This window comes from Cervus canadensis, chromosome 6 (assembly GCF_019320065.1).
Source record: "Cervus canadensis isolate Bull #8, Minnesota chromosome 6, ASM1932006v1, whole genome shotgun sequence".
NCBI classification, from domain to species: Eukaryota; Metazoa; Chordata; class Mammalia; order Artiodactyla; family Cervidae; genus Cervus; species Cervus canadensis.
This window is the reverse complement of record NC_057391.1, coordinates 9702630-9716079: the sequence shown is the minus strand read 5'-3', so window position 1 is coordinate 9716079 and position 13450 is coordinate 9702630. Positions and strand designations below refer to the sequence as shown.

The following is a 13450-nucleotide window of genomic DNA, read 5'->3' as shown; positions in this document are numbered from 1 at the left end:
TGAACTGTAAAATATTCATTGTCAGTATAAGAGACACCTTTAGAAAAAATATGTAATAATGCATATTTTTAAAAAAACAAACCAATACATACATCAAGGTTAGTCTCTTGCATTTGAACCACCACAATATTTCATATCAGCAACAAAAACTTGGTAGGAAAAATCTCTATTTATAGAATCACTAACAATAAAAGACCCAAACTCTAACATAAGGAGGATAAGATTAAGTAAACTGAGTGCTGTACATAAAAAAGGGATCTTGGAAGTCCACCTATGTTCTGGTTTATCAGCAGGAAAGACCAAATTAAGAGAGTTTTGTTTTTTTTTTAAAACTATAAAAACACTAGATAACTACCTCCAACTAATAAAAATAAATGAAAAAAAAGAGAAAAAAAACACTAGATAGCTAGTCTGAAAATGAAATATACATATATATTTCTATATAACAGTATTATACACAATATAACAGTCTTGTATTCGTGTTAAATTCTTGGTCATGATTGATGTATTTTTAGTTATACAAAAGAATATCTTTGTCCTTAGGAGAAATGCACTGATGTGCTTTGGGATAAAGTGAAACAATATCACCAACTTTCTTTCATATGGTTCAGAAAAAACTGGGGGTAGGGAAGGAAAGAGGAAGAATAAAACAAATTTATCAAAACTGATGAATCTGGGAAAACCACATACAGGTGCTCCCTGTACTATTTTTCAAATTTTTCTGGAACCTTAAAAATATTCAAAATAAAAAAGAGAAAATAATTTTAAAGTAATTATTTGTTGGGAAAAATGATATTTACTTAAATGATACATTACTAAGTTGTTTAAACCACAGGAAATTATCCAATCCTTTTGTTGAACTCTAAAATTTTATGAGTCATAGCCACCTGAAGGTTTTTATTTTAATATTCTTTCGGGATTACATCAATTACTCTCTCTTTGAAAGACCAACAAAATAACTAGAATTCCTACTCACAGTAAAGGTATAAAGTGCTAAAAACATAAGTATACATTTAATATTTTTAAACAAAATTCAGAGCTTTACATAATGAATATTTCTATTGAGAATGTCAATGTTAAGTTTAAATATATATATATAATTATGAACTAATGGAATTTATTTTCATTCATGATTCACAAATAGGGCTATCAAGACAATTTCTAAAACACAAAAATTTAAATGAAGTCAATATTTTAAGCATCATCATACAGTTTTCCACCCAATTCATTACCTCTGTGTGCTTCAACTTTCTCAACAGAAGAGGGGTAACAGTATTTACCTCACAAATTGTTCTGAAACTTAGTCAAACCATTATTTGCAAAGTCCTTAGAACAATGCCTACTCTACACAGTGAAGGACTGATGCTGAAGCTGAAACTCCAATACTCTGGCCACCTGATGCAAAGAACCGACTCATTGGAAAAGACCCTGATGCTGGGAAAGATTGAAGGCGGGAGGACAAGGGGATGACAGAGGATGAGATGGTTGGATGGCATCACCAACGCGATGGACATGAATCTGAATAGTCTCCGGGAGTTGGTGATGGATAGGGAAGCCTGGCGTGCTGCAGTCCATGGGGTCACATAGAGTTGGACACAAGTGAGCAAGTGAACTCAACTGAACACAGTGAAAGGGAAAGTGTTAGCTGCTCAGTTGTGTTTGACTCTTTACAACCTCAAGACTGTAGCTCGGCAGGCTCCTCTGTTCATGGAAATCTCCAAGCAAGAATACTGGAATGGGTTGCCATTCCCTTCTCCAGGGGATCTTCCCGACCCAGAGGTAGAACCCAAGTCTCCTGCATTGCAGGTAGCCTCATTACCAACTGAGCTGCCAGGGAAGCTAAAAAGTGAAAGTCGCCCAGTTGTGTCCAACTCTTTGCGACTGTACAGTCCATGGAATTCTCTAGGCCAGAATATATGAGTGGGTAGCCTTTCCCTTCTCCAGGGAATCTTCCCAACCCAGGGATCAAACCCAGGTCTCTCACATTGCAGGCAGATTCTTTACCAATTTAGCTATCAGGGTAAAGAATAAAATAGACAGCCAGTGGGAATTTGCTCTGTGATATAGGGAGCTCACCCATTTGTATGCTGATTGCCAACTCATGTTGATGTATGGCAGAAACTAACACAAAAGTGAAGTGAAAGTCGCTCAGTCATGTCCGACTCTTTGCGACCCCATGGAAAGTCCATGGAATTCTCCAGGCCAGAATACTGGAATGGGTAGCCTTTCCCTTCTCCAGGGGATTTTCCCAACCCAGGGATCAAACCCAGGTCTCCTGCATGGCAAGCGGCTTCTTTACCCGCCGAATCACAAAGAAAGCCCAAGAACTGGAGTGGGTAGGCTATCCCTTCTCCAGAGGATCTTCCAGAACCAGGAATGGAACCGGGGTCTCCTGCATTGCAGGTGGATTCTTCACCAACTGAGTTATGAGGGAAGGCCATAGTGGGTGAACAGTAATTCTTATCTAGTGTTATTTCTAATTGTACATAAAAGTTATGGAATGTTTATACAGGCTTTAAAAAGCAGTATCTTTCAAGTACTGCCAAGTCTTATTTTAATAATCACCCCTAAAATTCTATCATTACCCTGTGATACATCAATTTCTTTTAATCAAATTGGTTCAAGCGAATTGATTCCTGACTTCTCTATAGAAAGCTTTATGTCATATAGAAACTTTCACTATAATAATATTTATTGTGGAACCTGACCTGTGTAAGATAAATTAAACATTAAACTTTAATAGAAACAAAGAGTTGTAAGCTAAATTATGTCCTCGAAATTCACACAAGTCTTAACCCCTAGTACTTCAAAATGTGACTCTATTTGGACACAGGGCCTTTAAAGAAGTAATTAAATTAAAATGGAGTTATTAATCCAATATAACTAGTATCCTCAGAAGAATAATTAGGACACAGAAAACAGAGAAGGATGACCATATTAGGAAAGAAGGCAGCCATCTATAAGCTAAAGAGGGAGGCCTCAGAGGAAATCAAACCTGCTAACACCCTGATCTCAGACTTCTAGCCCCCAGAATTTTAAGAAAATTAATCTGTTATTTTAGTCACCCACTCTGTTGTACTGTTATGGCAGCCCTAGCAAATATACAGAAACCTATCTGCTTTAGTTAAAAATTTCAATTAAAAGTAGTTATCTGAAGATAGTTACCCTTAAAATTTTTTAAATACTTAGAAGTTTTAAAATTCTGTTACAGGACAGACCCCAGGAAACAAAATGTAGGTTAGTGCCCACTTAACTTAATACAAGTTACATTGTTAAACGGTTCCCAAAATTGCAAATTTTTCTTTTAAAAAAAATAAGAAATACTTACTTCCTTCCTCGAAATAATGGGGAAGCTGAGGTCTGTATTGGACTGACATTTCCATATGTCAACTGCTGTAATGACACAGCTCTAGACAAGCTACCAAAAACAAAGAAAGAACATGATGACATTTCCTCTAACTCCAAATGTTTCATATAAAAAGGATCTGTGTCAAGTAAAAACTGAAACTTACAAATGATATGGGCTAAAATAACACTGCACTTACTCTGCATTGTGAAAGCTGAATTGTGCATCTATAAGTTGCTGGTGTGAATAAAGACTTGGTGACAGGGCGAAGAAGTTATTATGTTGTTGATGGTTTGGAGTGAAAGGCGGGCGACCCAAAATTGAGTTTGGGAACATGCTCTTGTTCACTAATAGAGAACATGTATTCTTCTACCTAGAATAGTTTTAAAGACAAATTATTAGTAAGACACTGAACTTTTTGATAACCAGTATCTACTATTTAATAAAGTTACCAAGTTACAAATTTCATTTGCAAATTTATTTTCTCAAATAGATCTCTTAAGTCACAAAATGCATAACAAAATACTTACTAATGATAAATTTTAAATCTAGATTAACCATATTATTCAAATGACACTAAAATCTATGCAAATTTCTAATTTTATGACAAATTACTCTAATAAATTTATCAACAACTCTCCTATAAATCAACACCATTATACTTTGATAATAAAAAGAAACCATCCAAGAGATGTATTTAATGAAATCTACAATTTCTTACATTGATTCCCATTTTAATTTATTCAAAAGTATAAGCCTTCATGTGACAACCCAAGTCCCAGGATTTAGAGCTTACAGATCTGATCAAACAAGGGATGGAATTTTATTACCTAATAACTATTTATAAAATTCTGAGAGTCCCCTCAAATTCTAAACAACTTACAAAAACAACTACCAATAAAAGAGCTTGTTCTGCAGGAATGGGGAAAACCTATGTAAAAAACAATCAGAATCGTTCACTGCCCCAGCTAGGAGACTAGATAGTTATTCCTTGCAATGACTGACCCCAAAAGGTTGTAAATTCACAGAGAAGAGTGGGATAAAAAAACAAACTGAAAACAAATATTAAGTAAAGTCTACAAAGTAAAAATAGCATTCCCAGCTTCTATTCCCAATTCAGGCAATTAAAAAATTCATCTATGAAATCATGGAAAGAGAAATCATATAACATAGTAACAGAAGAAGATGTAGCACAGAAGCAGTTGCTCACCAAGAAAGTGTTAAGCTTGCTAGAAACCTACAGTGACGTCTACTACGGAACTGCCTACCTATGCACACAGAAGCTTCCAATTTAGATTTCTAGAAAAATGACATTCATGGACCATCAGAAGTTAAAAATTTTTTAAAGGCTTAGTAATAAATAGAAACAACACTTGGAACAAATGAAAGATGAGGAAAAAAAAGCTCATTAATTTCATAATTAATGAAAAACACCACTGTATATGTAAAACAAGAATATGTTGTTTAAAAGCAGAAAGGGCTCTCAGAAATTACAAAATTAAAAGCAGAAATATCCAACAGAAAGCTAAAAGAACACTGAGGAATGAACAAAAAAGAAAAACTGGTAAGGGCAGACAGTAGGCAAGACAGTAAGAGAAAAAATATAAGTGAACCGAACCAGGTGGTCCAAAATCCAATACAACTTAAGTTCCAGAAAGAACAGAAAACAGAGAAAAGGGAATTACCAAGTAAATAAAACAAGAACATGTTCAGAACTGAAGAACACCAAGCCTTAGGCTGAAAGGATCCAATGAGTAAAAAGCACAAAATGCACACACACTCACGTCTATATACACACATATATAAACGCGTATTACAGTGAAATTTCAGAATACCAGGTAAAAGAAGCTTATAAATATTACAGAGAAAGAAAATGTTATAAACAAAGGGATGGGGTGAAAAAGTAACAAGGTCCTACCGTAAAGCACAGGGAGGGAACTACATTCAATATTCTGAGAAAAATCATAATGTAAAAGAATGTAAAAAAGAGAATGTATATATATAAAACAGTAACTTTGCTGTATAGCAGGGATTAACACAACAGTGTAAGTCAACTATACAATTAAGAAAAAAAGAAGAAACACACAAAGGGATGGGAATCAAAATGGCTTTGGACCACTCAACAGCAACAGCGGAAACAAGACAAAGAAGTGAATGCCTTCAAGGCTTCTGTAGGAAATGCTTTCAAGCTATAATTCTATACCCAGTTATGTTATCAGTGCAAAAAGAGAATAAAAACCCTTTCAAGACATGTAAGGTATTGAAAAAAGTAAAAGAAAATCTGGGATCTAGGAAAAGGGAGTTTTCACACAGGTCTGAGACAGTAAATTCCCCAGGATGGTGGTGAAGGGAAGCCAAACAGCTTAAAATAGAACATGTAAATAGAGGGCTACAAGAAGAATCCAAGGTGGAAAAAAAATGAACTGGTCGATTACCTTATATATTTGACCAGAGAGGAGTCTGGCCAACAGAGCAGAAAAATTAATTGTAGGAACAGAAAAGTAGCAAGTTGGGGCTTCCTGGTGGCTCAGTGGTTAAGAACCCGCTTTGCAATCAATGCAAGGGACGTCAGTTCAATCCCTGGCCCTGGAAGATCCCACAGCGTCTCGGAGCGACTAAGCCCATGCGCCACAATTACTGAGCCTACCCATGGTAACTTCTGAAGCCAGTGCACTTAGAGCCGTGCTCTGCAATGGGAAGCCACTGCAATGAGAAGCCCGAATACAACAATAAAGAGCAGCTCCCACTCTCAGCGACCAGAAAAAGCCTGTGTGCAGCACTGAAGACCTACCACAGTCAATAAATAAATAAAGCCTTAAAAAGAAATGCAAGAAGTTAAAAATAAATTAATAAAACTACAGACAAAACACACTCAAAAGGTCAGCTAAAAAAGAAAATAGTCAGTTACCTACTTAGTTCTTACAATAACATCAACATTTAACATATATTGATTTAAACAGAAACTGTAACATGTATGCATGTGAAGTTGCTTCAGTCTGTGTCCAACTCTTTGAGACCCTACGGACTGCAGCCCGCCAGGCTCCTCTGTCCATGCGATTCTCCAGGCAAGAATACTGAAGTGGGCTGCCATGCCCTCCTCCAAGGGATCTTCCAAACCCAGGGATCGAACCCACATCTCTTATGTCTCCTGCGTTGGCAGGCAGGTTCTTTACCACTAGTACCACCTAAGAAGCCCGAAATTATAATATATTTATATATTACTTACTACACTGTATTTATTTATAATTACATACATTATTATACTATATTTTACATATTTACATGTTTATATACATCATAATTTATGATGAGAGAGGGTACATTAAAGTGCTAAATTCTCATTTTCAATAGATGTCAATCTAAAAAACAAGTTATAAAAGTTGTGTTTTTTTTTTTTTAGCACAACAGAGGAAAATAATATATACACTGCTAAAAGAAATAATAATTGCCTCTGGGGATTGAGACCAGATGGCTTGAAAAACTAGAATAGGAGACAACAGGAGGGGGGGCGGGGGGGGGGGTTGAAAGATCTTGGAAGAAACAAATAAACCACTCACAGAAACTTTATTCCTTTTCCAATTCTGAAAGATTAAAATTTCCTAGGCTGGCCACAGAGTGAGACTCACCAGTTCAAAGTTCATACAAGATTGTGGACAAGAGCCACCATCAGATTCCATCCCAGCTGCCTGACTACCATGGACCAGAGACAAGGTGCCACCTCCAGAAAACAAGAGTTTGTCAGCTTTCTTCAGAAGGCCTTTTTCTAGCTATAGGAGATTGATTTTTTTTTTTTTAATTCCTCTCATGTTTGCTAAACTATACTCTCTGATGTTTGCTGCTGCTGCTAAGTCGCTTCAGTCGTGTCTAACTCTGTGCAACCCCATAGATGGCAGCCCACCAGGCTCCTCCATCCCAGGGATTCTCCAGGCAAGAATACTGGAGTGGGTTGCCATTTCCTTCTCCAATGCAGCAAAGTGAAAAGTGAAAGTGAAGTCGCTCAGTCATGTCCAACTCTGTGACCCCATGGACTGCAGCCTACCAGGCTCCTCTGTCCATGGGATTTTCCAGGGAAGAGTACTGGAGTGGGTTTTCATTTCCTTCTCCAGCCTGATGTTTGCTGCTCAGAGACAATATCTTGAGCCAAGCAGGATTTCACATCATTCCTTATTAAAAGTACTCTCAATATAACAACAGAACGCCAGATCTAAGGCTGCCACTAAAGCCGCCTTCTCCCTTTACTTGGGCTCACACTCTTTCTTGGCCTCCCTGACTCTGCTTCTCTGATCCAGCTTCCCAGAAAACAATTACTATCTCATAGGATTCATAAGAAAATGACATTAAATACAATTCATTATAAAGAACTGTGCTTGATTTTACTGTAATACAGACACACAATATGGATCTGATCAAACAAGAGAATGAATTTGTGTTCAGAAAAACTAGAATTAAAACACTCTATACTCAGGTTTATTTAAACCAGTTCATAGGTACAACTCCAGACATTTTGTTTATATCTATGTTTGTATTTTTCTTCATGCTTAAGACCCAAAATGACATAACAGCCCAGTTTAAGGGCTTACATCCTATTATATGGTCAGATTCAAACTACAGAATAAGTCAAAAGATGTCTTGTGGCCCAGAAGTACTCTTCAAAGCTAATGACCAAATTATCCACAGCTTAAAAGCTGAGAATGACTCCATACTTAAAAACTTACTTTAGAGCAGTTATCTAAATCAGTGTATCCTAAATTCCAGATAAGCATTAAAGGTTTTGGAGCACCACCAAAGCAAAGAATCTATCAGTTCTCCTCAGGATGAATTTTGGCCTTCAAGTCCAGCTCTTATTTAGGCCAACCTTGCAAGTAGAGAGAATCATTCCTAGGGAATTTAACCAACATTCAATGCTCTCCAATAATCATCCTGTAATCTCCTGCATAATCATCTAGAGATAAGGAAGTAAACCAAAAGCCCATGGATTTCTATTCCTTTCTACTATTTCTCTTAATATTAACAGACACACAAAGATAGTAATATTAAGGGACACACAAAGAGTCGTCACTGACTCTTTGCAGCGCACCCCAAGGACTGTATGTAGCCAGCCAGGCTCCTCTGTCCATGGGATTCTCCAGGCAAGAGTACTGGAGTGGGTTGCCATTCCTTTCTCTAGGGGATCTTCCCAGCCCAGGGATTGAACCTGGGTCTCCTGCATTGCAGGCAGATTCTTTCCCACCTGAGCCACAAGGAACCCCACTCTCTTAATACATTCCAACACTAATTCTGATGAAGATAAAAATGATACCAAAATAATAACCTATTATAAACAATATGGGGCTTCCCTGGTGGCTTAGATGGTAAAGCATCTGCCTGCAATGCAGGAGACCTGGGTTCGATCCCTGGGTCAGGAAAATTCCCCTGGAGAAGGAAATGGCATCCCACTCCAGTACTCTTGCCTAGAAAATTCCATGGACGGAGGAGCCTGGTAGGCTACAGTCCACGGGATCACAAAGAGTCAGACACAACCAAGCAACTTCACACACACACACACAAAAAAAACAACACAAACAATAGACAATATAAGGGATCATTTTTTAAACAAAACAGAGTTTCTGAGAATAAAATCCAGCAAAACTTCTACCACACCGGATTTAAGGGGACCTCCACAAAATTTTATTCTTATATTCTGAATAAAAGGCTTTTTCACCAAGTAGAGGAAAAAAAAAATTACTCCACATTAACCACAGTACCAGGTATAAGAAAGTTTATGATAAATAAAATCCAGATGTTATTGGTATCCTATTTTTCTTAGTTTGAAAGTTATCAACTTCTCAATTTGTACTTGACTATAAAATGGAATAAATTTTGAGCTGCTTTAAAACTGTTGCATTGGTTCTTGCCTTAAGGAGAGATTAAAGAGAAAATCTTAAGGATTACTTCTTGACTAAGGTAGCCTACTGGGAAATTATACAGGTCTATTTGTAAATAATCATACATGAGACAAAGCTGTAATGCAGTAGTTTACAAACTACTAGTGACATAACCTTTGGTCCTGCAACTTACAAACTGGAATTTCTGTCCTAAACTTGACCTCTCCTCCAAAGAATTAGAGAACACTCAAAATTACATCAACTCCTTCATCAAGATTTCCTAGAAAGTGGAATCTGCAGTTACCTGTCCACTTTGTTCAAATGCCTCTGATCCCCTAAACTCATTACTCTTCTTCACAATGCAAAAAGTCTAACTCCTAAATCCTGCTCACCCTCTGTTAAACCATCCATAGGTTGTGAAAAGAGACGTTCCATTTGATTAAGAATTAGATCGCATTCAAGTGCTGAAAAATAATCGAGCCACAAGATTGAAAACGAACATTTCTTCAGTGCCTATTCCACACAGAGCCCGTTACAGGACATTTTCTACTATTTAAAGTAATGTTACTATTATTGGGTATTAGTACAAGGCTGTCAATGCCATGTTAAAAGCCTTGTGGTAATGAAGCATCCAATACGAGCGTATTTACAAAAGCAGCATGTTAACTGTAAGTCTGTAGTCTGTGTAAACACACAGACTTAGTATTCACTTATGATCTTTCCGTAAAAAAACCACACACCTGTTAAGTTGCCAATTTAGCTTCAGTTTCAGTTTCTTTTTTTGTTCCCCTTATTGGTATACCAATATAAATAAACAACTGTTATTTTAGACAAAGAGGTGAGAGAGAATCAAACAAGGCAAGGAACGTGGACGATTCAGAAGTTGGGAGACACATGAACCCCTTCGTGTTCTGGCCTACAGAGTTGAAGAGCCTATCCACAAAGGGTGAAGGGGGCAAAAACAAAACACAGGATGTAAACAACAATCGGATAGAGTCCTGACCTGTGCATTTTCTTGTAACTCGAAGAACTGAGGCAATTTCACAACCACTCAGTGAAAAGTCTTAAGTTTCAAAGTATTAATCCAGATATTTACCTTAGCTCTTCACCACCCTTTGAAACCCCATGCAGAGTCCCGAGACACTCTTCCTCGTTTGGTCCTAGACTTGAGGACGGGACGCGAGGAAGACAAATGAGTGAAGAACGTCACAGTTCCTAAGATTCTTCAGCAAGTCAGCAGTCCGGGGGCCGCCCAAACCTCTGGGAAATTGAGGAGATACCGCCGGAACCTCCCACACGAAACACTAGTTTTCTAAAAAGTTTCCGGCGCGCCGCGGCGCCCCGCCCCGCGCCCCCCAAACGGGCCTACACCGAGGCTTCCCTCTCTGAAACCCGCTAACTCACAAGTGTCCTCGGGAAAGGACTGCGCAGGAGGGTCGGCCAGCACCCCCAGCCCAGGAGCTCCAGGGCCGGAGGAGTGACGGCCTGACGCGCTTGGTCCTAGCTTCCTCCCGAGCCAAAGGAGGTAGTGCCCACGCGGAATGGGTAGGCCTGGCTCCGGGCTGAGCGCTAAGCCTCGGCCGTGGCAGCAGGGAGGAGCGACATAAGAAAAGGCAGGGCCGGCAAGGGTGTGGGAGATCGGGGGCGGTGGCAAGAGACGGAAGACCAAAAAGTAACCGAAAAAAAGAGGCGTAGAAAGCCCTATCGGAAAAACCCGGAAGACCGACGTGACCCGGATGGAAACAGCGATCCGGGAGCGGGAGGTCATACTTCCGGCAACGGCCTCGCTCACTCCTGCGCGCTTTTGGCTCGAATGCGCAGGCGCTCGAGTGTGCAGGCGCGCGGCTGCGGGCGTCCCGGTTGGGCGGGAGGAAGAGCGTAGCTCCGAGCGCGTTGAGAAGGTCTGGGACTTCCCTGAGAAAGGCGGAGGGTTGTCCTGAACTTCATCCCTAAGCTCACATTCTGATAAGCATTTTTTTTTTTTTTTTTTTACCGGTCCTTCCTGTCTGCACGGAGTGACTCTTCCCCAGAGAAGCTTTTCTTGGCCTCCTGACCAAGTTTTCCCTCTCCGTTCTTCACCGATCAAGCTTCATTTCTTTTTTTCCCGTTAATGAGTTGAGAGCTGCCTGGGGACCCTTATTTAATTTATAAAGCCTAGACTCTACTCCCTGTCCGTAGTATATAGCATTCACTAATTCAAAAAGTAGTATTTCTTCTTGAGTGAGCTTTAATAGTTGTGAAAATATAAGCTGTCGGATTTATTCGTATAAATCTGTTAAAAGTATTTATTGTCCTTTTAAAATACATAGGACCTCGTTCCTGAAATTAGTGATTTGTGTCTTTTTTATTTTTCCTGATCGACCTGGCAGGAGGCGTATTAACCTCACTGATTTCAAATCTCAAAGTCAGCTTTTGGTTTCATAGGTTTTCTCCGTTTTTCTTTTTCATTGATTTCTGCTGTTACGTTTATTTCCTTTCTTTTTTGTTGTTGTTTTTAAAATTATTTGCCAGTTTCTTGGAAACTGAAGTAATTGATTTGAGATATTTCTTCTTTTGTAATACAGGAATTCAGTAGTACAAGTTTCCTTCAAAATACTTTGTTAGCTGCATCCCACACATTTTAATATATTGTGTTTTCATTTTACTTCATTTCAGAATGCTTTCTAATTTCCCTATGAGTTTTTTCTTTGATCCTTTGGTTATTTGTATGTTCTTTAGTCTCCAAGTATCAGATTTTCTAGAGTATCTATGTTATTGATTTCTAATTTAATCCCATTATCATCAGAGAATTTACTTCATATAATTTAAATCATTTTAAATTTATTGAAACTTGTCTTGTGGCCCACAGTATGGTTGGTTTGTCTTGGTAAGTGCTCTGTGTACGTTTAAAATAAAACTTTATTCTGTAGCTGTTGGATGAAATGTTCTACAAATGTCAGTCACACCAACTTGCCTGATACTAGGCTTCCCAGGTGGCACTAGCTGTAAAGAACCTACCTGCTAATGCAGGAAGCGTTAAGAGATCAGGGTTTGATTTCTGGGTCAGGAAGGTACCCTGGAGGAGGGCATGGAAACCCACTCCAGTACTCTTGCTTGAAGAGCCCCGTGGACAAAGGAGTCTGGCAGGCTACAGTCCATAGGGTCGCACAGTCGGATACGACTGAAGCTGCTTAGTAAGTCCACATGTTTAAATCTAAATCCTGGGGTAGGGGTGGAGCAGGGGTTTTAGAACATACTGATTTTCTGTCTACTGATTTTATTACTTATTAAGAGAGGGGCACTGAAATCCTTGACTGTAATTAGGGATTTTTCTAGCTCTCCTTGCTGTTCTGTTAGTTTTTACTTTATGTGTTGTGAAGCTCTGCTAATAGTTACATAAACATTTAGAATTTTTCTATTATTTAGGTGAATTTACCTTTAATGAAATTAATATGAAAATTACCCTGTCATTATTAAATGATTTCACTTTATAAATCACCCTCTTTTTTCTTGGTAATATTCTTTGCTCTGGTTGTACTCTATCTGATGGTAATATAGTCACTACAGCTTTTTTATAGCGTTAACATGATTTACTTTTAAAAGTAAACATAATTCAAATTCTACGAAAGTCTTACAGGAAAGGAGGTAAATACTGAAGGAGGTAAATACTTCCCAGCTTATTCTATAAGGATAGCATTATTCTGGTACCCAAACTCAAGATGTTTCAAGATTTTGCAAGAAAAGAAAACCACAGGCCAATAGCCTTATGAACATAGATGCAACAATTCTTAACAGAATTCTACCTATTTTTGTCCCACAATATTTAAAAAGGACAGTACATTATGTCCAGATGAAGACTTATCACAAGACTGCAAGGCTGAATTAACATGGAAAATCAAACAATATAATGCAGCATTAGCTAAGACTAAGAAGAACTACATGATCATTTCAATAAATGCAAGAATAGCATTGGGAAAACAATATCCATTCTTAGGAATACAAGAGAATACATACAACTTGATGGAAAGCATCTGTAAAAAGTAGTTCTTCATGGGAAAGAACTGTTTTCTTCCTAACATCAGAAAAAGGCAAGAATATCTGCATTCACTACCTCTTCAACACCGTACTGAGGAATTTCCAGCCTGTGCAATAAGGTGAGAAGAGATAAAAAGCATCCAAATCTTGAAGGAAGGAGTAAAACTGGTTTTATAAACAGTCATTATCTACTGACATTATACACAGTCAAAATTCTATAGAATCT

The 13450-nt window shown here is 38.2% G+C and overlaps 1 protein-coding gene across 2 annotated transcripts in view; it reads right to left on the bottom strand.

Moving 5' to 3' along the window:
• TENT2 (terminal nucleotidyltransferase 2) overlaps positions 1-10962 on the bottom strand; it is a 61916-nt gene extending 50954 nt beyond the window's left edge. Inside the window, exons 1-4 of one of the 2 annotated variants that reach the window (XM_043470751.1) lie at positions 10615-10962; positions 10307-10375; positions 3546-3719; positions 3329-3418 (exon numbers count right to left, since the gene is read on the bottom strand). In XM_043470751.1, the coding sequence (XP_043326686.1) occupies positions 3329-3418; positions 3546-3682 (227 nt within the window). In that variant the 5' untranslated portion in view covers positions 3683-3719; positions 10307-10375; positions 10615-10962. Of the gene's footprint in view, positions 1-3328; positions 3419-3545; positions 3720-10306 lie in introns of both variants that reach the window. The other variant, XM_043470752.1, reaches the window with a different exon arrangement.
• Between the last annotated feature and the right edge of the window lie 2488 nt (positions 10963-13450).